General features: G+C 37.6%; 1 protein-coding gene across 4 annotated transcripts; it reads right to left on the bottom strand.

Moving 5' to 3' along the window:
• Positions 1–91: 91 nt before the first annotated feature.
• ImpE3 (Ecdysone-inducible gene E3) lies at positions 92–26,628 on the bottom strand. Of its 4 annotated transcripts, none has more exons than XM_028320306.1 (5): positions 26,523–26,628; positions 18,074–18,141; positions 16,947–17,230; positions 15,327–15,837; positions 111–1,340 (listed from the first exon to the last, which is right to left on the bottom strand). In XM_028320306.1, the coding sequence occupies exons 2-5, from the start codon at positions 18,128–18,130 to the stop codon at positions 1,122–1,124; spliced, it is 1,071 nt and encodes a 356-aa protein (XP_028176107.1). In that variant the 5' UTR covers positions 18,131–18,141; positions 26,523–26,628; the 3' UTR covers positions 111–1,121. The 4 variants fall into 4 exon arrangements, with proteins under 4 accessions (XP_028176108.1, XP_028176110.1, XP_028176107.1 ...); XM_028320308.1 differs by having other exon boundaries at positions 381–1,340; positions 17,019–17,230; XM_028320307.1 differs by lacking the exons at positions 15,327–15,837; positions 16,947–17,230; positions 18,074–18,141; positions 26,523–26,628 and adding exons at positions 8,715–9,225; positions 10,048–10,331; positions 11,154–11,222 and having other exon boundaries at positions 92–1,340.
• Positions 26,629–26,862: the final 234 nt, after the last annotated feature.

The raw sequence follows: 26,862 nt of genomic DNA, 5'->3' as shown, positions 1-26,862 counted from the left end.
TCAATAAAGTTCAGAAGATTGCAAAAAAAATACCTACATATTTGCCAAAGTATAAATACATATTTACACCATAAAATTGTGAATTTAGTCAGATTATAATCTGACGTAGTTAGATTACAATCTAACGTTCTTTTTGTCGGGGAAAGAATGCATGAAATGGCATACCTACCCTGCGGGGACAGGATACCTGCTACCCTGTGGGGCTCAACTCAACTCACTATTGTTTACAATCTTACGCGTTATATTATAAACTGACGGAGTTCACAATTTCAAGTTGACATAGTGTGAAAGATCCTACTAAAACTAGTTATTAAAAAAGGCTTGATAATGGAAATAATTTAAAAACGCACTTACAAATACTGATTTTAATAAAACTTAAGTATCATAAAGTATAGAATACATAATTCGGTTTATACAATATTAAATAAGATGAATATCACTTTAATACTAAACTGAAGTCTTTATCAAATGCACTTTGAGATTAATATTATTATTAATATAATTAATTGCTAGTTACTATACAATTTAACTTAAAAACTATCCGTTGTCCTTAGTTGCTGACTTGTACATGATATTTTAGTAATATCTCAGAAATTATAGACGTTACAAAAAATACAGAAAAGGGCGTGTAAATAATAAACTTAATAAATGCTCTTTTTCTTTTCTTTAAAGATGGCTATAATAAATACATAGAAATTGATACAGATACGGTTTAGGTAATAGTTTTACCAGTTTAGATGATACGATATAATTGTATCGTGACATCGTCCCAAATCGATAAAATGACATGCTAGATTTAAACTTGTCTTGAAATTGTGAAGTAAGATTAGTTAAAGATTCGATTTCGCGATCGTTTCTCATAGTCCCTAATTTAGTTACAAAATAGTTTACTCGTATTTTTAAGGACTTATGGAGTACAAATCGATTATCGATCATTACATTTTTTAGATCTTATTTTAGAAGCGAGAGTTATAAGATTCTGTGTTTTCCAGAAGAGTGATATGCTTTTGGGTATTGCTGGATAAACCTGTTATAATTACTATTATCGTTGGCCATAATTTAAGAAACTGTAAGAAATAGCTTTTGAACGTTACTTGATAAACTACAACTATTTCGATCTTTTAATAAGCATAAACCAAAGGCTGCAAATATCTGAGCTCAGCAGATAACTTGGACTCATCCTTGGCCAGCTCGTCGACCATCTCTTTCGCACGGTTGTTTGCGTACTCGTGCTCGCAGTCGCGCCGGTCCACCATCTTGGAGAGAGCGAGACGGAGTTGTGCGCGGGCGCCGCCGCTGGACGAGTCTACCAGGGTCTTCATCACGGTGGGGGAGAAGCCCTGGAATGAGGAATATAGATGTTAGTGATATGCTTTTATCCTCACCAGCCCCCTAGACCAGTCTTTCCCAAAGTGGGCGATAACGCCCCCTTGTGGGCGCTGCAGGCTTAAAGGGCGGTAAGAGACCCAGAAAAAAAATCGGGACGTTGTGTAGAGGCTTGGGAGGCGTCATTTACTAGGAGGACTTTTAGACACCGACTGAGCACTCGACTACAAATGGGGGCGCTAAAAAGAATTTATTCTCAAAATGGGCAGTAGACAAAATAAGTTTGGGAACCGCTGCCCTAGACAAATTCCCCTTTTTGATCGAATCGAAAATCGAGTCCGACAAAACACCATACAAAAAAGGATTTTCGAATGGTTTGCGATTATAATGTGCACTTTGTCTAGACCCACGTGGTAGTTTCCATTACAAATGCACGATTTCCTATAAAATATTATAAGTACTCGAGGCAAATCGAGGGGGTCAGTCCAGTCCCCTTCCATCACCGGGGAACCAGACGCAAGTTGGCGTATTATTCTTACGTTGTCAACATTCTGCCAGCTTTACCTAAGCGTTTCGCTAACTTACAAGGCAGTTATGTACACTGCATCGCACTTAAAATTAGGCGTGACTGCGGTCAAATCACTTATACCTTCATCATCATTATCATCATTTCAGCCATAGGACGTCCACTGCTGAACATAGGCCTCCCCGAATGCTTTTCACGTTGATCGATTGGTAGCGGCCTGCATCCAGCGCTTCCCTGCTACCTTTACGATGTCGTCGGTCCACCTTGTAGGTGGACGTCACACGCTGCGTTTTCCGGTACGTGGCCTCCATTCCAGAACCTTGCTGCCCCATCGGCCGTCAGGTCTGCGTACTATATGCCTTATACCTTGTTCTGCATAAAAAATGTAGCATTGGTCGACCACTGGGTAGGTATTACAAGCTTAGTTAAAATGATTTTCCCTGTCTTTTTTATTATGTTCATCCCGTTTTCCTTTCGCTTTCCTTTTCCCATATGTCTTATATTATATTTTCTATTTCTATTCTTGACTCATGTACTCCCATACAAGTTAAATAAGTTCAAACCCTTCTTACGTAACTCCCAAACATCTCATAATCGAGTCCCCCCAGAATTCATGCAACCCCCTTGGAGGATGACGTATAAAGTTTACATCCCCGTAAACCGAATCACAGGTCCTAAATGAAATATACTGGCCGTAACAAGTGGCGGCGTTACGAGGGCAGCGGGCGGCGCGGTTACAATGTATGCTGGGAACAAGGACGTATAAAAAAGTTTTTTAATATGTAATAGCTGGGAAATGCCTAAAGCTTCAACCACACCAACGCGTGCAGATCGCCATCGCCGGCGCGATGATAAGCCAATGACAGGTCGCGCGACCCATGACAGTCCGCGCGACCTGTCATTTGCCTATGATCGCGCCGTTTTATAGACTCAACGGGACTAAGCAGTGAACTCTAAAGACAAGGGCTGCCACAATAGATCAAACCTGGTCGAGTTGGCGCAAATAAAGGCCCAATAACCAATAATAATATAATAATGATCGCGCCGTGATAGCGCCGGCGATGGCCATCTGCACGTGTTGGTGTGGTTGAAGCATAACGCGAATGTAAAATCAAAATCAAAATCAAAAATATTTATTCAGTTTAGACCACAAGTGGCACTTATGAACGTCAATAGAAAATAATAAAAAAAGAAAAAAGTAGCCCTTATGGGTCACTTTACATGTCTCCTTATCTTTTGGGCCCTACCAGCGCTTCGAGACAAACATATGGCAAGTGCTGAGAAGAAACGCCGTGTAGACAATAATCTACACGAATATCTACTATATAAAAATAAGTCGGGTTTTCCTCCCTGACGCTATAACTCCAGAACGCACGAACCGATTTCCACGGTTTTGCATTCGTTGGAAAGGTCTCGGGCTCCGTGAGGTTTATAGCAAATAAAATTCGGGAAAAGGGGATAAAACGGGATCCACGCGTACGAAGTCGCGGGCGGCCGCTAGTTTATAATAATATTATAGTGATGAACGTTTGCGAGGCTATATGGCTGGATGATGCTCTTTTACGCAAAACTACAGAACGGATTTTGATAAAACGTTATAAAGTTTTTTAAATTTTTAATATAAAATAATAGCATAGGCTATAAAATTTGTTGAAATCCACACATACAACGGCGCCGCGATGAAGTTTGTCATAAGAAAAATACAATATTCAATTGACAAAGAAACAATGTATTTTAACTACCAACATCATCCAATTATGTCCTTCTAATTATACAATTCCTCTGTGGTTAAAGAATTCAGAATTTCCGGATGAAGCTCACTTCCACCTTCAGCCTGATGATCACTTTCATTCAGGTGAAATGCAGGCTAAGAGTTTCTTCGTTGTGGATTAACAAAGATAATTTTACAACATTAAAATCTTGGAACAAATTTTAATAAGGTAGATTTAATCTGGTCAGGTGAGGATTCTTGGATGGCTTAAACATGGAGTGCAGGTGCGGTTTTGTTCCCCAGTCGATAAAGCAGCTGATGTCATGCCCTGAGTGCCCAAGCAACTGCACTCAGGAGAATTTGATGAGTGCTACTGACAACGCCACTCTTGTGGCGGAGTTTTGGGCTGACACTGTGTAGGTTTGTTGTCGACACGAAAAGAAGAAGAAGAAGGTAGATTTAAAATAAATTGAAAGTCTTAGTTAACTGGAATACTGACTACATACGAGAATTTTCATTCATTTGAACTTGCAGCCACGAACTAGATCTTGGAAAAATGATTCTTTTAGAGTTTGAATTTACGCGTCCAACACTTGTGTTGATGAAATATGTGCGAGAAGTGTCTTGATTCCACTGAAAGACTGAAAGGGACATGGCAATAGAAGGTTTTATGGCTTCGCAAAGGACTTCGCGCGATTGTAGCTTTTATGAGTTTTGCTAGGATTTTACGGTGTACTTGACCACTACCATGGAACTGAAGCTTTTGCTTTGAAACCAATTGTATTTTTTAACTTTCAATTGGTAATATTGATTAGGAAATTCTAGAACATAAATACAATATGTGGTTACATATTAACCTGAATTGTAATACAGCCTTCACCGTGTTTTTTACAATTTTCCTAAGTTTGGAATAGAGAAAATACCCAGTGTATTAAATACCGCAAAGAAAAGGGTCGGTTGGAAAATCTTCTTTATCTTCAAAAGTACCTGACCTAGTTTCATGAAATAAATTCCTGGAAAAACTAAGCATTTTTATTTATTTAACATTTAGGTGTTAAAAATATAAATCATCTTCATTTTATAAAACTAGGTCAGGTACTTTTGAAGATTTTGTAACGGCCCCATTTTCTTTGCGGTCAAGTGTATTATTTTCTTAGTTATATTATGAAGGACTAGCGGCCGCCCGCGACTTCGTACGCGTGGATGATGGATCCCGATTTACCCCTTTAGGGATAGAGTTTCATAAATTCCATTCTTAGTGAGCACCTACATTCTAAAAGGAACCCCTATGCAAAATTTGAGACTCCTAGCATTTGTAATTTCTGAGATGTGATGAGTGTGAGTCAGTCAGTCAGTGACCTTTCGCTTTTATAGATATACAGGGTGGAAACGTTAAGTGATCTCGATTATTTCTAAACTATAAAAGATATTGAAAAACTGGTTACTGATCCTGAAAGTGCTTCAAGAGCTCTTTTAAACGGTACCAATAATAGGTTACAGAATAAACTGGATCTATCTGAAAATTCAATGTTTNGCCCTAATGATTTCTATACTTTCCCTAAAATAAAGAATAAATTGCGTGGTCAGAGATTTTCATCACTTGAAGAAGCTGTGGAAGCCTACAAAACGGCCATTTTGGAGACCCAAACTTCCGAATGCAATGGTTGCTTCAATGATTGGTTTCGTGTATGGAAAAATGTGTCAAATTTCGCGGAGAATACTTTAAAAAGCAATAAATACATTTTTAATAGTGATGGGCCGACTATGGTCTTTGCCGACTAACCGACTAGCCGACTAATCGGTTTTGAAATTGCCGATTAGTCGGCCGACTAGTCGGCAATGCCGATCATTCTAATACCTACTTGTCCGAAGAAAGAAGAAATATCTAGATTTCTCAAAGAAATAAGAATAGGTATCTAGATTTCTAGAGAGATAAATATAACTTCTTGAGAAATGAAATATCTTTAATATGAGAAAAAATAAAAAGCAACATTACGATCACCTAACAGTACCTAAGGTAGATGTCATAATTTTCGACGGCGGAGGGGCCAGAGGAGTTTACAATATGATCGCCTCATGCTGGGTTAGGATGCGTACCGTGTTATTATACTTACTTATCGACGTCAAAATGTATGGGCAAAATTTCGTTTATCGCGACACGCATCCTAGGCCCACTGATTCCTCTCCACCCTCCACGGTGATGGTCAGCGAGCTGGGGGCGTGGGGGTACCCCTGCCTGCATAGCACGGACTGCCACCACCGTCGGATAGGCAGGGCCCGCCAATTTTATTGCTGGCACAGACTGTGATAGTTTGTCCGGATTCCCATAGTTCTGCACACTAAGGCGATCGACGGAGCTCAGGGGTTATTTATGTGGGTATTCCTCATCCTTCCGATGAGAGAAGCCCACATAATCTACCACTTTCCCGCAGCATTTCCATGCATTTTTTCCCCGAAGAAAAGTGTCACAATTTTTATATCGACAAATTACATAAACTTTACACATTTTTGATGATTTCCTGGTAATTTGAACTAATCTTAACTTTGCATGAATTTAGACTGATTGCCAAAATTTTAAATCAGGTGAAACCACTTTCTACTGATTTTTTTTGCAGTCAAAAATGGTTTAGATAAACGCCCTTGGTCTACCTCATAATCATCTAGGTGATTATGAGTTATTTTTCATTCACACATTTAATTTTGTAATGCGCCGATTAAAATCGGCAGATTTTGCCGAATAGTCGTCACTAGTCGGCCGACTACAAATGATGCCGAATAGTCGGCTTTCCCGACTAGTCGGCGACTAGTCGGCCCATCTCTAATTTTTAAATAGTAATGTTGTTTCACTTCCTTGATTCCCGAAATTTTCAGTGCCGCCCTCGTAAAAATAAAAAACTTATATTAAATCACCTTCGTTTTATAAAACTAGGTCAGGTACTTTTGAAGATTTTATAACGGCAGCATTTTCTTTGCGGTCAAGTGTATTATTTTCTTACTTAGTCTGGTTTTAGTGTCACGCGGACCGTCCGGTGCGGACCCGCTCTGCAGTACTCCGCACGGCCAATCTGTATGAACTTCTAGGGAGCGTTTTAGAGTAATGCCACAAGTAATGCGGTCCGGAGGAACCGCTCCGCTCCCCAGCAGTTCATACAGATCGGCTGTGCGGAGCGATCCGCACTGACAGTCTGCGTGACACTAAAACCAGCCTTATGTTAAGAAGGACTAGCGTCCGCCCGCGACTTCGTACGTCTACGGGTGGATCCCGTTTTACCCCTTTAGGGATGGAGTTTCATAAATTCCATTCTTAGTGAGCACCTACGCTCTAAAAGGAACCCCCATGCAAAATTTGAGACTCCTAGCACTTGTAATTTCTGAGATTTCGTGATGAGTGAGTGAGTCAGTCAGTGACCTTTCGCTTTTATAGATTTACTTTAAAGAAAATCCCATTACGGCTATAGTCCCTCTCTCTCCCAACTTAAGGCGTAAATTAAGGTGTTTATACAGGCTGATTGAAATACCCCTCTCATGTACAATCTCCTCTAAAGAGTCTTTACATTAAAACAATGACACCCTATAAGTACATCCATTACAGTTCACACATACGCCCGTATTCAAAAACATTACAATGAGATCTCATAGTGCGCGTGGATGCACAGGGTGACACACGAACCAATCACAGAGCTCTAATCAACGCTGTGCGTTCAATTTGCTGCTTCACTTAAGTAAGCATCGTTTGTAAATACGGGCGATAGTCTCAGTCTCTATGTCATGTTCATTGCAAAATGATCTGTAATACAACTACACAAGGTACTACAGGTTTAAACTTGATCTGAACACTAGGTGCTTGATCTATCTATAATGCAGAGAGGGATACAATTAATGAGCCCAAGTCCTAATAGATAAGATAATGGAATACTAAAGGAGGGTAGACATACATTAAATTCTGTAAGATGGGCCTGTAAGATGTGGTAAGTACACCGCTGGGATTTGCAATTAGAGAAGGGCAGGTACTGTGATTAAAGATTGTTTGCTACATTAGTTCAATCATGATTAAAACATTAAGGCTGAGTTGCACCACCTAACTTTGACCGTAACTATGACGATAACCGGTGTTTTTTGTATGGATTTTGACAGATTTTTGACGTTTGTCAAAGTTAAAGTAAGGTGGTGCAACCCACCCTTAATCTTATGATTCGAATGGAGCAGGCACTTTAATTAACAAAAAAAAATTGAAAATTGAGGGTCAATTTGGCTCTTCTATTATAAATGCTTGCCAACCTCGGTTTTAATCAGATTTTGAAAAAAACTAAGGCTTGGTTGCACCATCTTACTTTAACTTTGACAAACGTCAAAAGTCTGTCAAATTCCATACAAAAACATCGGTTATCGTTATAGTTGCGGTTAAAGTTAGGCGGTGCAACTCAGCCTTATGTCAAAGGTTATATTAATTAATTTCTTATTGAAACGCGGACGGAGTGGCGTGCAAAATCTAGTCTTACATAAGACAATAATCATAATTACGTTTGTCTTATTGAAATTCACTGATGAGTCACAGATCCATTGTTGGCCTCGCATGTCGGTGGTACATGCCAATACCACTTAGAATCCATAATTAGCGAAAGCCGCTTCAGAACGTCCGGAGAAAATATAAGTATTAGTCCAAATTGGTACATACTTGAGGAAGATAAACAAGTAAATGTAGTATTTTCTATTTTCATAAAATGGCGTTGGTATTCTTAACTTTCATATTTGATTAATTTGGATATTAGAAAATGTACCTTCGAAATAGATTTTTGTAGCGAAAGCTGGGACCTCTGTTTCAATGGTTACCATCATAGGTTAGTATTGTATTATGGGATCATCATCTCAGCCATAGGAGGTCCATTGCTGAACATGGGCCTCCCCCAATGCTTTCCATGTTGCCCGATTGGTAGCGGCCTGCGTCCATTATCGGATGTTTTCTACAAAATTAGTAGCTTGATTGCCATACTTGGATTCAGAAAAAGAAAATTTTGCTTACAATACACTACCTAAGCCTGGTAAGGCGTCTATTTACATCGTTTTATGTACGCACGAGTAATAATGGGCTCAAAAAATGTTTTCATAAAAAGGTGTTTCGAACAAAGCTATGAATAAGAATCTTCAACTTACAGTATAATCCGAAAGCCGCTGCCTCTTCGCCTCCCTGCTCAGCAGGTCATACAGCAGCAGCAGTCTCAAGTTCGAAGATGACAGCTTCATCTTCTGCGCCATCTGAGGCCCAGCCCTCACACCCTCCCAAACATCCACCAGCTTCTCATCAGCAGGGTCATTCGCCAACTTAATCATCTCTCTCACATCATGTGATAGGTACTGCAAGCTATCATCGTCTAATTCTTCATCAATATCCAGGATATCAGAACGAGAAATCTTGTCAGCTTCGAAATGGGGCGGCAGTAATGGGGCATCAACTCGACTTGGCTCCATCAGGGGTTTGACTTCTTCCTCGTGGATGGAGAGGAGAGGTTCTCCAGTCTTTCGGTCTTCTGGCTGGATGACTGTGTATTCTGAGTTGTTTTCCATGGGAAGGAGAACGAATTTGGAGTCAGAACGCTCGTTGGCCTTTGGAGGGGCGTTGGGGGAGTAGAGACCAGGCTTGTGGTGGGGGGTGGTCTGATCCAACCTGAAATTGGTTGCGAATATTTTGTTATTTCTTGTTTTCTTGATGTGTATTCAGTTGAGGCTTTAAAATAGATATCTATCTACCTAAGTACAAATGATTAATGGAAGTTTAGACTTGTCATAGTGTAGCTTTTAGTAGTTAATCTTGCTAGTTAGGAAACTGTCCAACTTGTACCGAAACTGTCCAACGAACTAGATTAATATTTAAAGCCTAAAAATAAAAACATTTTAAACAAAACCCCTTCCAAGCTTTGTAAATAAGTGATAATCAAGTTGGTAAAATCATAAGCAAAAGTCGCAGAAAGGTTGAAATGATGTCAGTCCAAGAAAAGTTAAAGTTTCCTTCATTATAATATAGTTAACAGAGAAAGAAAGTTATTTGAGGAATGACTATGATAGTTAATAAAAGTTGCAAGAAATAATAGTCCAGAATAGAAATAGTATCTACCCTCAACGTATTTTTCTAATCATTTTCAATCTACGTGAAGACAGGGAAATAAACAGCATCTCACATGTTTTGATACACTGCCTATTTATTTGGCAGTTAACATCTAAACCCTTTTACTAATAAAGTTATACGCTTTGAACATTATTTTGTTTAAAGTGACATTTAGGCTGAGTTGCACCACCTAACTTTAACCGTAGCTATAACGATAACCGGTGCTTTTTTATGGAGTTGGACAGAAAGATGGTGCAATCCAGCCTTAATATGAAAATGTAATTTTAAACAACAGAACTGTTCAACGCTTTTGTAACTTTTTATTAGTAAAGGGGTTAACTTTTAAAGGCAGTAGCATAGAAAAGAGCAAAGCTGAACCATCACCTCACTCCGTATACCATCCTCCACCCGTTAGGAGTCTTGTGGAAGCTCGAAGGAGACCACGACCAGACGTACGGTTTGTTCGTCACCGGCTTCACTGTCGGCCTTGGTGTCGGCTTCACTGTCGGCCTTACTGTCGGCTTAGCGGGTTTGTTCATGGGCCGCGTGGTGGGCGCGGGGTCGTCGGACACTTCGTAGGCCATCTGGTCGGTGAGGTGAGCTATGACTTGCATCGCCACTGGTAGGTACGAGTCGGAGAGTTGGAGTTGCTGCTGAGCCGTGTGTACCTGAAGGTAGTTCAAAGTAAAGGCAATGTCATTTATTTTCTGCAAATAGGCTTTTAAGAAGCGCTTTTATACGTCCCATTATCACTTCTTATTAACTTTACCACTGTTTCGGGACAATAAGTAGATAAAGTAAGAAGAAAATTGGAAGTAAACGTGTAAATTGCACTATTCGATATTATAGCTGAGATACAACAGTATATCAATTTCAATTTTTAATTTGACAACAATTTCTTCTAAATAAAAAGTTAATTGGCAAAATTGAACTACATAGTTACCTACTGCATTTTCAACTAGGTACTTACATTACACATAAATCTATGAAAATGAATGTTCTGAAAATTATTCACACTTTCATCCGTTCGTCGCGACAGTGAATGATATTGGGACTGGGTCATTTCTTTGAATACATTTTCTTTTCAACTTACATAAAAACTATTATCTCTATAGGTAATAACGAAAAAGTAACTTAATATGTCTGTAAGTATATTTGTGATGTTTTTCATCCATCATCAACTTCATCATCATTAGCCTAAAGTAGGTTAAATCCTCATCATTAAACCCTTTACGATAATATTGAGCAATTTTTAATCCTCGTGTGTATAATAATTATAACTTAAAGTCGTCACGAAAAATATTCCAACTCACTTCGTCACACCGCTAATGTGCCCTTAATGACTTCAATCATTACTCTAGATGTTAATTAATTGTAGGTTTTGTACTCTTTAAAATAGACTAAATTAAGATTTGGGACAGCGATAAAACTTATAAATTTTCTATTAATCATAGGGTTTTCAAGACTGGTGAATAATACAAGTTACTTACGAGGCTCAAGTCCGTGAGTTGCAATATTATTGCAACTAGAGTTATGTGTCGAATCATGGTGTGTGTTTCTGAAACAAAATAATAAAATATGTAGATAATTTCTTTTTTTGACGAATGAGACTAATCCCATCTCTTGTGCCGACTATTGCAACTCCTGTAAGAATGTGGACTCCCAAGGAAAAGATTTTTCTGGTCGGTTTGGTTGGTGGTAGGCCTTGTTTTAAGTCCGCCTGGTTAGCTACCACCATCTTACCTAAGTCTGTCGCCATTACAACAATGTTAACAGCATTGTTGTGTTCCGGCAGTTAGAGGTAAGATAGCCAGTTCCTCCGTGGTTGAGGATTCCGGGTGAAGCTCGCTTCTACCTTCGGCCTGATCGTCACTTACCATCAGGTGAGATACAGGCCAAGAGCTTCCTCGTTGTGGATAAAAAAAACTCATTTACTGCATTACAAACTAAGCTAAGATTTATTTCAGTTACTTAATTAAGTACAGACAACTAGATAAGTAGATCGAAAAAATAAAACATTTGATTTGGAAAAAAGAAGAATGCTACAATTCCTAATTCTGTTTCTCATCAGCTTATTCTTTGAAAAAGATATAAAAGAAAAAAAATTGTGTGCGTTGCTGCACCAACAAACTAGGTGAAGTTCAAAACGTTTATATTTACCAAAAACAATAATAGTAGGTATATTATGGCAGGAGCAAATTATATTAAACTAGCGGCCGCCCGCGACTTCGTACGCGTGGACCCCGTTTTACCCCCTTCATCTATCTTACGCGGTTTAGATTTTTTCATACAAATGTTTTTTCCCACTAACTCCCGTTCCCGTTGGAATTTCGCAATATCCTGTTGTAAATAAGCTTTAAGTTTACTAAGGGACCTGCATGCCAAATTTCAAGCGTCTAACTTAAGCGGTTTAGATTTTTCATACAAAAGGATTTTCCCGGTAATTCCTGTTCCTGTGGGAATTTCGGAAATTCCTTTCTTAGTGCACCTCTACGGTACCTAAGCTACGTCCCTTATAATTTTCAAGTGCCTACGTTTAGCCGTTTAGGCTGTGCGTGGGTATGTCAGTGAGTCAGTCATACAAAAGGAATTTCCCGCTAATTCCAGTTCCCGTGGGAATTTTGCAATATCCTGTTGTAACTAAGCTTTAAGTTTACTAAGGTACCTGCATGCCAAATTTTAAGCGTCTAACTTACGCGGTTTAGATTTTTTCATACAAATATTTTTTCCCGCTAACTCCCGTTCCCGAGAGAATTTTGCAATATCCTGTTGTAACTAAGCTTTAAATTTACTAAGGTACCTGCATGCCAAATTTCAAGCGTCTATCTTACGTGGCTTAGATTTTTTCATACAAATGTTTTTTCTCGCTAATTCCCGTTCCCGTAGGAATTTTGCAATATCCTGTTATAACTAAGCTTTAAGTTTATTAAGGTACCTGCTTGCCAAATTTTAAGCGTCTAACTTAAGCGGTTTAGATTTTTCATACAAAAGGATTTTCCCGATAATAATAATAAATTATTTATTTTCTCCCATACAAAACAAGCTTAATACTAACATTAATAAATACTTAAGTATATTTATACATAGTTATGCTATAATGTTGTATATGGGAGACTGGTACCCAAACTAGGAAAGGCCTGTGTCTTGGGCTACCAGGCTTCATCCCTACCAAGTAACAAAGAAAGAAATATGTATACCTACATTAGCAAGTCTGCGATATAATGCGTGCCTAAAACAAAACAAAGATTTCAAAAAAATGTCCATTAGAAATTTCACATAATAGTATGTGTATGAGTGTGAGTGTGATATTGTGTGTGAGTGTGATATTGTGTTAGTGTGATATTGTATGTGAGTGTGATATTGAATGTGAGTGTGAAATTGTGTGTAAGTGTATAATTATTATGTGCGAGTGTATTTGTTGAGTATGAATGATTCATTTATTTAGCAATTAATTTCTCCGTCTCCAAATAATCCAACGACTGTAGCCAATCTTGGACAATTTTTTTACAGTGGAATTTCGTTTTTGAATAAATATTCAAATACATATTGGCCTTATTGTACTGCCTTCCTCCTTGATAAGTAAAAGACCTTCTGAATAAATTAGTCCTGCCCTTCGCTGGATCACATACCATGTAATGTCTCCTAGTATTAGCACGTACATGATCCTCGTCGTAATGTAGAAGTAGGAAACATTGAATTTTTGGATGTATGATAGTATGAAAGAAGGAAACATTGAATTTTTGGATAGATCCAGTTTATTCTGTAACCTATTATTGATACCATTGGATAGAGTTTGTGAAGCACTTTTAGAATTAGTAATCAGTTTTACGATATCATGTGTAGTTTTTAAAATAATGTGACTTTACCAAATGTATGGAAGCTGGAAACATTGAATTTTCGGATAGATACAGTTTATTCTGTTACCTATTATTAATACCGTTTGATAGAGCTTATGAAACACTTTCAGGATCAGTAACTAGTTTATTGATATCTTGTATAGTTTAGAAATAATAGAGTGAGATCAGTTATCGTTTCCACCCTGTAGATTTAAAGAAAATCCCATTACGGCTATAGTCCCTCTCTCTCCCAACTTAAGGCGCAAATTAAGGTGTTTATACAGGTTGATTGAAGTACCACTCTCACGTACAATCTCCTCCAAAGAGGTTTTACACTAAAACAATGACACCCTGTAAGTACATCTACTAGAGTCCACACTTACGCCCGTATTCACAAACGATGCTTGCTTAAGTGAAGCAGCAAATCGAACGCACAGCGTTGAATAGAGTTCTGTGATTGGTTCATGTGTCACCCTGTGCGTCCACGCGTACTGTGAGACCTCGTAGTAATGTTTGTGAATACGGGCGATAGTCTTCAGCAGATCAGGCTATGTCATGTTCATTGCAAAATGATCTGTAATACAACTACACAAGGTACTACAGGTTTAAACTTGATCTGAACACTAGGTGCTTGATCTATCTATAATGCAGAGAGGGATACAAATGAACCCAAGTCCTAATAGATCAGATAATGGAATACTAAAGGAGGGTAGGCATACATTAAATACTGTAAGATGGGCCTGTAAGATGTGGTAAGTAGGTACACCGCTGGGATTTGCAATTAGAGAAGGACAGGTGATTAAAGATTGTTTGCTACATTAGTTCAATCATGATTGTAACATGATTAAAACTTAAGCTTATGATTCAAATGGAACAGGCAATTTATTTAACGAAAAAACATTGTAAATTGAGGGTTAATTTGGCTCTTCCATTATAAATGCTTGCCAACCACGGTTTTAGTCAGATTTTGAAAAAGTTATCTTACTTTAACTTTGACAAACGTCAAAAGACTGTCAAATTACATACAAAAACATCGGTAATCGTTATAGTTGCGGTTAAAGTTAGGCGGTGCAACTCAGCCTTATGTCAAAGGTTATATAAATTAATTTCTTATTGAAACGCGGACGGAGTGGCGTGCAAAATCTAGTCTTACATAATATTTAATCATAATTACGTTTGTCTAATTGAAATTCACTGATGAGTCACAGATCCTTTGTTGGCCTCACTTGCCGTGGTACATGCCAATACCACTTAGAATCCATAATTAGCGAAAGCCGTTTCAGTACGTCCGGAGAAAATAAGTATTAGTCCAAATTGGTACATACTTGAGGAAGATAAACAAGTTTGCAATGTTTTCTATTTTCATAAAATGGCATTGGTATTCTTAGCTTTCATATTTGATTAATTTGGATATTAGAAAATGTACCTTCGAAATGGATTTTTGTAGCGAGTGCTGGACCTCTGTTTCAATGGTTAACATCATAGATTAGTATTGTATTATGGGATCATCACCTCAGCCATAGGACGTCCACTGCTGAACATAGGCCTCCCCCAATGCTTTCCATGTTGCCCGGTTGTTAGCGGCCTGCGTCCATTATGGGATGTTTTGTACAAAATAGCTTGATTGCCATACTTCGCTTCAGAAAAAGAAAATTTTGCTGTCCACTTACAATACACTACCTAAGTAAGTACTAAACCTGATAAGGCGTCTATTCACATCGTTTTATGTACGCACGAGTAAGTATGGGCCACAATATGGGCTCTAAAAAGGTGTTTCGAACAAGCTACCCCTTAATTTAAGGCTATGAATAAGAATCTTCAACTTACAGTATAATCCGAAAGACGCTGCCTCTTCGCCTCCCTGCTCAGCAGGTCATACAGCAGCAGCAGCCTCAGATTCGAAGAGGACAGCTTCATCTTTTGCGCCATCTGAGGCCCAGCCCTTACGCCCTCCCAAACATCCACCAGCTTCTCATCAGCAGGGTCATTAGCCAACTTAATCATCTCTCTCACATCATGTGATAGGTACTGCAAGCTATCATCGTCTAATTCTTCATCAATATCCAGGATATCAGAACGAGAAATCTTGTCGGCTTCGAAATGGGGCGGCAGTAATGGGGCATCAACTCGACTTGGCTCCATGAGGGGTTTAACTTCTTCCTCGTGGATGGAGAGGAGAGGTTCTCCAGTCTTTCGGTCTTCTGGCTGGATGACTGTGTATTCAGAGTTGTTTTCCATGGGAAGGAGAACGAATTTGGAGTCTGAACGCTCGTTGGCCTTTGGAGGGGCGTTGGGGGAGTAGAGACCTGGTTTGTGGTGGGGAGTGGTCTGATCTAACCTGAAATTGGTTGGGAATATTCTGTTATTTCTTGTTTTCTTGATGTGTATTCAGTTGAGGCTTTAAAATAGATATCTATCTACCTAAGTACAAATGATTAATGGAAGTTTAGACTTGTCATAGTGTAGCTTTTAGTAGTTAATCTTGCTAGTTAGGAAACTGTCCAACTTGTACCGAAACTGTCCAACGAACTAGATTAATATTTAAAGCCTAAAAATAAAAACCATTTTAAACAAAACCCCTTCCAAGCTTTGTAAATAAGAGATAAGTTGGTTAAATCATAACGATCATTGCAAACGTTGTGATAGGGATAGAGACATGCGATTTTTGGTTTTACGAAGGTAATACGATAGAGAATAATACAAAGTAATAAAAACCACCGGTTATAGGGGCATTTTTTGGAGAAATTTATCAAATAACCAAAAAAACACGAATTTAAAAGCAGATTTTTTTCAAAAAGTTTATTTTTTTATTATTTGTTGGCCTTTTTTATGTATTTTATGTATTTTTTTTATTATTGCCTGTTATTTAGCATTATTAATATTTTTATTTTATCAGGATATACCGCTTAGTTTAAAAGTTATTACGTTTTCTTTACAATAAGTAATTGGAAGAAAAAAAATTGTATAAAAAATTAAAAAAAAATCTCAAAAAAATTTTGACCTCTTTTTTGTCGATAAAAATAGGTCTAGTTTCATCTATTTTCATATGTACACTTTAACGTGACTCACAGTGTATAGTTAACAGAGAAAGAAAGTTATTTTAGGAAAGATTAAGATAAAATAAAATAAAGTTGCAAGAAATAATAGTCCAGAATAGAATCTACCCTCCACGCATTTCTCTAATCATTTTCAATCTACTTTACATTCCACACGCGTGAAGACTGGGAGATAAACAGCATCTCACATGTTTTGATACACTGCCTATTTATTTGGCAGTACATTTAACCCTTACTAATAAAGCTACACGCGTTGAACACTTATTTAAAGTGACGTTTAATCTGAAAAAGTTATTTTAAAAAAGTGTTCAACAAGCGTGTTAGTTTTTATTAGTAAAGGGGTTAACTTTTAAAGGCAGTAGCATAGAAAAGAGCAAAGCTGAACCATCACCTCACTCCGTATACCATCCTCCACCCGTTAGGAGTCTTGTGGAAGCTCGAAGGAGACCACGACCAGACGTACGGTTTGTTCGTCACCGGCTTCACTGTCGGCCTTGGTGTCGGCTTCACTGTCGGCCTTACTGTCGGCTTAGCGGGTTTGTTCATGGGCCGCGTGGTAGGCGCGGGGTCGTCGGACACTTCGTAGGCCATCTGGTCGGTGAGGTGGGCTATGACTTGCATCGCCACTGGTAGGTACGAGTCGGAGAGTTGGAGTTGCTGTTGAGCTGTGTGTACCTGAAGGTAGTTCAAAGTAAAGTCAATGTCATTTATTTTCTGCAAATAGGCTTTTAAGAAGCGCTTTTATTCGTCCCATCATCACTTCTTATTAACTTTGCCACTGCTTCGGGACAATGAGTAGATAAAGTGGAAGAAAATTGGAAGTAAACGTGTAAATGCACAGGTAAATCGCACTATTCGATATTATAGCTGAGCTACAACAGTATATCAATTTCAATTTTTAATTCGACAACAATTTGTTCTAAATAAAAAGTTAATTGAAAAAATTTAACTAAATAGTTACCAATAGTAACCTACTGCTACAACTAGGTACTTATAATAATTATATTACACATCTATGAAAATAAATGTTCTGAAAATTATTCACACTTTCATCCGTTCGTCGCGACAGTGAATGACATTGGGACTGGGTCATTTCTTTGAATACATTTTCTTTTCAAGTTACTTTATAACTAGAACACCAATATCTATACTTAGAGGTACCATCAGAAAGTACTTTATATGAGCGAGTATTTTGTGATGTTTTTCATCCATCATCATCATTAGTCTAAACTGGGTTAAATCCTCAACATTTAACCCTTTCCGATAATATTGAGCAATTTTTAATCCTCGTGTGTATAATTATTATAACTTAAAGTCGTCACGAAAAATATTCCAACTCACTTCGTCACTTCATTAACGTGCCCTTAATGACTCCAATCATTACTCTAGATGATAATTAATTGTAGGTTTTGTACTCTTTAAAATAGACTAAGTTAAGATTTAGGACAGCGATAAAACTTGTAATTTTTTTATTAATCATTGGGTTTTAAAGATTGATGAATAACAAAAGTTACTTACGAGGCTCAAGTCCGTGAGTTGCAATATTATTGCAACTAAAGTTATGTGTCGAATCATGGTGTGTGTTTCTGAAACAAAATAATAAAATATGACAGATAATTTCTTTTTTTGACGAATGAGACTAATCCCATCTCTTGTGCTGACTATTGCAACTCCTGTAAGAATGTGGACTCCCAAGGAAAAGATTTTTCTGGTCGGTTTGGTTGGTGGTAGGCCTTGTTTTAAGTCCGCCTGGCTAGCTACCACCATCTTACCTAAGTCTGTCGTCATAACAACAATGTTAACAGTATTGTTGTGTTCCGGCAGTAGAGGTAAGATAGCCAGTTCTTCCGTGGTTGAGGATTCCGGGTGAAGCTCGCTTCTGCCTTCGGCCTGATCGTCACTTACCATCAGGTGAGATACAGGCCAAGAGCTTCCTCGTTGTGGATAAAAAAAAACTTATTTACTGCATTACAAACTAAGCTAAGATTTATTTCAGTTACTTAATTAAGTACAGACAATTAGATAAGTAGATCGAAAAAATAAAACATTTGATTTGGAAAAAAGAAGAATGCTACAATTCCTAATTCTGTTTCTCATCAGCTTATTCTTTGAAAAAGATATAAAAGAAAAAGAATTGTGTGCGTCGCTGCACCAACAAACTAGGTGAAGCTCAAAACGTTTATTTACCAAAAACAATAATAGAAGGTATATTATGGCAGGAGCAAATGTTTACGACATCTTTCAAAATAACTATCAGTAGGCCTATCTATACCAGCTGCGTAGGCGCAGCCAATTGAACCTACAATTGTTTCAAGCCCAAGTTGTTAGGATTCTAGTGCATAACGGTCGGACCGGCCCGCCCTCCGTTGTGCGTGCTCGGACCAGATCCAGGTCGGATTCAGTGCCCGGGACAACTTAGTACTGTTATAGCTACTGGCTGTAGGGAAATAATGGGCTTTAGGCGATACAAATGGATGTAATTGCCGTTTAGAGAGTATCGGATTAGTTTAGTCTTGGAATGCAACAATGAATATAGAGTACTGTATTATACATAGCATAATTGTGCCAAAAAAGCTCTGCATAGGATCTGAAAGAGTCTAATAGTTGACTCTTTTTAACTATTCTAAACATCAATCTAGGTTAGAAACTCAAAGCTCATATTTTTTTTTTGCACCTAGGCTTTTTAAAAACACTTTTACACGTCCCAGTAATTAACCCTACCACTGCTTCGGGACAATAAATAGGGCAGTGCTGAGAAGAAGCAGCGCAAGAAATTCAGTCACTATTGTCAGCCTCTTTTTCAAGGGTTTACAATATATAACATAGTTATAAATATTGATACGAGCTAGGCAGATAAACATTCCAAACATTAGTATCTTTTATAATTATAATCATAAAGTCGATGATTAACATTAAAAATGACTACCCCTTTTTCACTAACGTGCTTTTTTAATTGGTTGTCTGGATGAAATCAATTTATAGCGATAAGACCGCCTAAATTGTGCCGTATTTGTCTCTTTTTCTTTTCTTGTTTTTGTGAAGTAGTTCCTAAGAAAGGCTTTTTGAGTATCTTTCTTAAAGTTGTTAAAGGGAGAGATGAGACATTTGAGACATCGTAAAAACCCTGAAAAGGGCCTACAGTTTAGTCACGCGCTCAATTAAGAAAGTTAGTTAACTCATTAGCATTGAAGACAATTTTATTAGTCGTAGCTTTATCGTTTTCATGCAAGAAAATGTACTTATTTAGTTAAATACTATGTACTGTTACTGTACAGTAATAACTATGGCCATAACCGGGGTTTTTGTATGGAGTTTAGTATTAGGTTAGTAGTTTAGTTTATTTAATGCTTTTGACCACAGCTTCGCCCACGTAAAATTTTGTCATAGATCAGTATAAATTGTGTAGCCTATATCTTATTCTGATAACAATAAAACTGTAAAGTTTCATTACAATCCGTTCAGCAGTTTTTGTATGAAAGAGTAGCAAGTATTAACATCCATACATCCACACAAACTTTAGTATTTTTTAATATTAGTAGGTTTTAAGGTGGTGCAACTCGGCGGGATTAAAGATTTTTGTCATATTGAGACTCGAACCCGCTACCGGTAGTTTGGCTCGAAACCACTACGCCACACGTCAAGTGAACACGCGTGCAGCACTGCAGTTATGTAAACATGCTAAGCGATACGCGTTATTCATGTCAAATCACTTCAAATGTATGTCAGACGACATGCGAATAACTAAGCCATGGTAAATTGAAAAGCCTCCAAGAGTGGCTCAAAGAATTAACATTCATAAATTTTTTTGAGAACCAATTTCAAAAGGATTATGAGACTGAATCACAGATTGGGTATACTTAGGGTGAGTTGCACCACCTAACTTTAACGGTAACTATGACGATAACTGCACCCCTAGACAAAACGCACTTTTTGATCGAATCGAAAATCGAATCCGTCAAAACTCCATACAAAAAAGGGGCTTTTCGACCACTTTTCAACTGCTTTGCGATTATAATTTGCACTTTGTGACTGACTGTGTGACCCACTGGTGCATTTTGTATGGAGTTTGACAGATTTTTGACGTTTGTCAAAGTTAAAGTAAGATGGTGCAACCCAGCCTTAGTAAAATATAAAACAACGGTCATCAGAGTGTACGAAGAATACAAGAAACTACTAGCACTCAATTATTAAAGTGTAATTGAATGCAAGAAAAAAACCTTTTTGACTTACTAAGGAATAAAAATTTTGACTTCATAGTTAGGTGGTTTACAACATTACATTACAACCCATTATTACATTAAGACTTAGGCTTTAAGATTAAACTAAGGATTTTTATTATACCAGTATCAAGAAGAATTCATACCATACAAATGTATTTATTTCAGAAATCAGTAAAAATCAAAACAATCGACGGTGTACAATGTACATCTTTTCAAACAAAAGTCTCGAGGTGATCGACCTCGCAAATCTTAGCCGATCATCCCAAAACAAAACCGTAAAAATCTCTCGCATAACAACCTCAAATCCAGTATCGATATAAAGTATCGAATAAACGCTCGTTGACATACGATTAAAAGTGTTCTCGATGCGAAGTATTTTTCGGAAATTGCTTATTCGTTGGCGTTTGGAATTTAATTTCCATTCGATTTCGATTTATGATGCGCCCGATTGGATGGATATTGGAATACATATTTCGTTATCTGTTGTTTTTGTTTGGGTTGATCGATCNCTAAGTTTCGTTAAAATCCGTCGAGTAGTTTTTGTTTCTATAAGGAACATACAGACAGACAGACAGACAGACAGACAAAAATTTTACTGATTGCATTTTTGGCATTAGTATCGATCACTAATCACCCCCTGATAGTTATTTTGAAAATATATTTCATGTACAGAATTGACCTCTCTACAGATTTAATAAAAGTATAGATAATAAATATCCTTGGACATTTTACACTACCCTTCTAGTCCCAAACTAAACAATGCTTGTACTATGGGTACTAGACAACGGATTTATACATAGGTACTTAAATACTTTTTTTTTGTAAATACATAGAATATTATCGTACAAAGATTTACGACTGTCTTTCAAAATTACCAGCAATAGGCCTATATAAACCAGATGCGTAGGCGCAGCCAATTGAACCTACAATTGTTTCAAGCCAAAGTTGTTAGGATTCTAGTGCATAACGGTCGGACCGGCCCGCCCTCCGTTGTGCGTGCTCGGACCAGATCCAGGTCGGCTTCAGAGCCCGGGACAACTTAGTACTGTTATAGCTACTGGCTGTAGGGAAATAATGGGCTTTAGGCGATACAAATGGATGGAATTGCCGTTTAGAGAATATCGGATTAGTTTAGTCTTGGAATGCAACAATGAATATAGAGTACTGTATTATACATAGGTGTGCCAAGAAAGCTCTGAATAGGATCTGAGAGAGTCTAATAGTTGACCCTTTTTAGGGTTCCGTAGCCACATGGCAAAAAACGGAACCCTTATAGATTCGTCATGTCTGTCTGTCTGTCTGTCCGTCCGTCCGTCCGTCCGTCCGTCTGTCCGTCCGTATGTCACAGCCATTTTTTTCCGAAACTATAAGAGCTATACTCTTGAAACTTGGTAAGTAGATGTATTCTGTGAACCGCATTAAGATTTTGATGCAAAAATAAAAAATAATAATAAATATTGGGGGCTCCCCATCCCCATACTTAGAACTGAAACTCAAAATTTTTTTTTCGTCAAACATACGTGTGGGGTAACTATGGATAGGTCTTCAAAAATGATATCGAGGTTTCTAAAATACTTTTTTTCTAAACCGAATAGTTTGCGTGACAGACGCTTCCAAAGTGGAAAAAAGTTGGTCCCCCCCTCTAACTTCTAAAATAAGAAAATGAAAAATCTAAAAAAAACATAAAATATGATGTACATTACTATAAAAACTACCAACAAAAATAGTTTTGAACGAGATCTAGTAAGTAGTTTTTTTTAATACCTCGTAAATCCTAAACCGCTTATTACCGCGTAATCTTTCATACAAATAACTTAAATTAAAAAAAAAAATCATAAATCAATGGTACGGAACCCTTTGTGCGTGAGTCCGACACGCACTTGGCCGGTTTTATCTATTCAAAACAACAGACTGTCCTCTAGGTTAAAAACTAAAAGCTCACAAAACTAATTCTATTTTTGCAAGTAGGCTTTTAAAAAGCACTTTTACACGTCCCAGTATTAACCCTACCACTGCTTCAGGACAATAAATGGGCCAGTGCTGAGAAGAAGCAGCGCAAGAAACTCAGTCACTATTTGTCAGCCTCTTTTTCAAGGGTAAAATATACTAGGGTAATAAACATTCCAAACATTAGTCTTTTATTTATAAGAATCGACTTTATACAAGACCTTTTTCATTAAGGTGCTTTTAATTGATTGTCTGGATGAGATCGATTTATAGCGATAAGTCCGCCTAAATTGTGCCGTATTTGTCTCTTTTTAGGGTTCCGTGTGGTTCCCTAGTCCTGACAAGGAACCCTTACTCGTAGTTTCGATATGTCTGGCTGTCTGAGGTTTTTCTTGGAAACTATTGGCACTAGAGTGCTGTAATTTTGTGGAGTAATGTATATTAATTACGCCGACAAAACGGTAAATTATTTATTTTTTTGGGTAGATTCCCTACATGTGAAGTGGGGATGATTTTTTTTTTATCTTCTACCCCATCGTGTGGGATATCGTTGGATAGGTCTTTTAAAATGGCTTAGGGGTTTCTAAGACTATTTTTCTAATTATTCTTTTCTTGTTTTGTGAGGTGTACACTGTACATATTTATATTTATCTATCTACCTAGGTAGTACCTAAGAAAGGCTTTATGAAAATCTTTCTTCATCCATTCTTTAAAGTTGTTAAAGGGAGAAATGGAACATTTGAGACATCGTAAAAGCCCTGTAAAGTAGTCACGCGCTCAATTAAGAAAGTTCGTTAACTCATTAGCATTGAAGACAATTTTATTAGTCGTAGCTTTATCGTTTTCATGCAAGAAAATGTACTTATTTAGAAAAGTACTATGTATACTATACCATTTAAAAAAGCTATGGACCATAACCGGTGATTTTTTTATGGAGTTTGACTGACTTTTGACGTTTATTATAGTTAACTAACAGTCGCCCGCGACTTCTTACGCGTGGACCCCGTTTTAACCCCTAATTTTATGAAACTCCGCCGTTTCATAAAATACGCTTTATGGATAATAATAAATCAGAGAGTGATAATATTTTGCTTTTATTGGTCACTGACTTACTCGTGACGAAATCTCAGAAACCACAAGTGCTAGGAGTCTCAAATTTTGCATGGGGGCTCTTTTTAGAACGTAGGTGTTCACTAAGACGGGATTTTGCAAAATTCAACCCCTAAGGGGGTAAAACGGAGTCTACGAAGTCGCGAGCGGCCGCTAGTATATTTTATAGATTATTAGATTTAAGATGGTGCAACTTGACGGGGATAAGATTTTTTGTCATATCGAGACTCGAACCCGCAACCGGTAGTCCGGCTCGCAAACCACTACGCCACACGTCAAGTGAACATGCGTGCAGCACTGCAGTTATGTAAACATGCTAAGTGATACGCGTTATTCATGTCAAATCACTTCAAATGTATGTCAGACGACATGCGAATAACTAAGCCATGGTAAATTGAAAAGCCTCCAAGAGTGGCTCAAAGAATTAACATTCATTAATTTTTTTGAGAACCAATTTCAAAAGGATTATGAGACTGAATCACAGATTAGGTATACTTAGGGTGAGTTGCACCACCTAACTTTAACGATAACTGGTACATTTTGTATGGAGTTTGACAGATTTTTGACGTTTGTCAAAGTTAAAGTAAGATGTGCAACCCAGTCTTAGTAAAATATAAAACAACGATCATCGGAATGTACGAGGAATACAAGAAACTACGAGTACTCGTATATAAGTGTAATTGAATGCAAGAAAAAACCTTTTTTACTTAAGGAATAAAAATTTTGACTTCCAAGATGGTTTACATTATTACATTACAACCCAACATTAAGATTTAGGCTTTAAGATTAAACTAAGGATTTTTATTATACCAGTATCAAGAAGAATTCATACCACACAATAATGTATTCTACATATTTCAGAAATCAGTAAAAATAAAAACAATCGACGGTGTACATCTTTTCAAACAAAAGTCTCGAGGTGATCGACCTCGCAAATCTTATCTTATTCGATCATCCCAAAACAAAACCGTAAAAATCTCTCGCATAACAACCTCAAATCCAGTCTCGATATAAAGTATCGAATAAACGCTCGTTGACATACGATTAAAAGTGTTCTCGATGCGAAGTATTTTTCGGAAATTGCTTATTCGTTGGCGTTTGGAATTTAATTTCCATTCGATTTCGATTTATGATGCGCCCGATTGGATGGATATTGGAATACATATTTCGTTATCTGTTGTTTTTGTTTGGGTTGATCGACCTTTTTATTGAAAGGTAAATAATAATTATTTCATCATCATTATCATTTCAGCCATAGGACGTCCACTGCTGAACATAGGCCTCCCCCAATGCTTTCCATGTTGATCGACTGGTAGCGGCCTGCGTCCAGCGCTTCCCTGCTACCATTATGATGTCGTCGGTCCACCTTGTGGGTGGACGAATGAACGAAACGAAAGAGTGGGTGAATTTATTTACTTAGTTTAATAAACCACACATATTTATTTAAACCTACCTTGGTTGTCTGGAAGTGATCACTTCCTAGACAGTAATTCAATGACAGTGTGTGGTGACATCTAGTCCCAAACTAAGTAAAAGCTTGGGTAGGTACAATATGGGCACCAGATAATGGATACAGCATTAATTAAAACATATTTCTATAATGTTATTTTTTTCATGATCGCTTAAAGGACACTGACCCTAAAGGTTGACCCTTATTAACAAAGGTCTTGCTCACAAATTCGCAGCCGACCGAGTGTAGGCGTATAACTTTATTAATCATCATCATCAACAGCCCTTTACAGTCCACTGCTGGACTATGAGCCTCCTCCACTTAAGTGGAGGGTTTTGCCATAATCTCCACGCTTGGCAGGCGGGTTGGAGATCGCAGTTTAAAAGATTGATGTTTTTCAGAGAGCGCTGCTGCCCGTTCTCTGTTTGATGTGTAGTCCCTAAGTCGCCTCTTACGACACCCGCGGGAAGAGTAGGGTTGATGACAAATGTATTCTACTCTGCCGTCACCACACGGCCAGACTTTATTAATACCTAAATATAAATTAAAATATTATACAAAACTGTAGATAAAGTTACCTATATTCGTAAAGTTATTAGTGTAGGCCTATTAAGGTTTTAGATAAATTAACTAGGCGTTCTAACGAGTTAATACTCGAAATATTAAGGTAACTAATAGGCTTAAGTGTAGTTATATTAATTCTTAAAATAAGACTTTAATTTTTGTTATTTGTGATTTATTTGTATCTACAATAACACAGACCAATTAAAAACAGATTTTGGAAACTGCAAATAGATCAAAAAAATTTTGACCAAGACATTATTAAGTTTATTGAAAAATATTAAATCAATTTAATCCTAATACAATAAGTATAATTACCTACATAAAAACCTTCAAACTTAAATTGTTTTGAACAAATAACACCATTTAAAAAACAATTTTATTAGAGCTTAGTAAGGTCTGCTTGAACTACTTTAACTTCTTAAAATGAATTCTGCTCCATAATTATTTCTTTATTTTAAGCACATAGCATGAAGTAAAAAAAAACTGTCGATTATAATAAAAAGTTTACTTAGGCTGAGTTGCACCACCTAACTTTAACCGTAACTACAATGATAACCGGTGCTTTTTGGATGGAGTTTCAGATTTTTGACGTATGTTGAATTTAAAGTAAAAAGGTGCAACCCAGCTTTACTTTTAAAAAATGTACAATAAAAGTAATAATAAAAAGGTTACTTACAAACTTGTCACTGACGTCACAAAAGTCACGAAACAATCTGTGCCGCGATCCGCGCGTGTGCTCTGCGCGCGCGCCGCTTCCGACTGCGCAGCCTCCCGGTCGCTGACCCCGCCTCCTTGGACCTGTTTAGAGCCTTAGCGTTTGTTTTCCTTTCAAAATTATACACTAGTTTGGGACTGGGGCTTTGCTCGCGTGGACTTAGGCCCAGTTTCCATCGCCTTGGTCGTTTCTAGTTGTCTTGGTCGTTTTAGTACTTAAGGTGCCGACCACTATGCGGCAGAGGGAACACCCCAGGTTTTAAAAGGGTTCAAGCCCCACATATTCGGTGTTTCTTTACCTA

This window comes from Ostrinia furnacalis, unplaced genomic scaffold (assembly GCF_004193835.3).
Source record: "Ostrinia furnacalis isolate ACB-3 unplaced genomic scaffold, ASM419383v2 OfSCF7367, whole genome shotgun sequence".
In the NCBI taxonomy this organism is placed as follows: domain Eukaryota; kingdom Metazoa; phylum Arthropoda; class Insecta; order Lepidoptera; family Crambidae; genus Ostrinia; species Ostrinia furnacalis.
This window is presented reverse-complemented; position numbering and strand designations above follow the sequence as displayed.

Bases quoted from the DNA above. Each gene is read 5' to 3' on its own strand.
- ImpE3 (XM_028320306.1), bottom strand. From the start codon at position 18,130: ATGATTCGACACATAACTTTAGTTGCAATAATATTGCAACTCACGGAC. The intron at 17,231-18,073 runs GTAAGTAACTTT...AACTACCTTCAG, and splicing joins AACTCACGGACTTGAGCCTC to GTACACACAGCTCAACAGCA. The intron at 1,341-15,326 runs GTAAGTTGAAGA...TCCTCATTCCAG, and splicing joins AGCGTCTTTCGGATTATACT to GGCTTCTCCCCCACCGTGAT.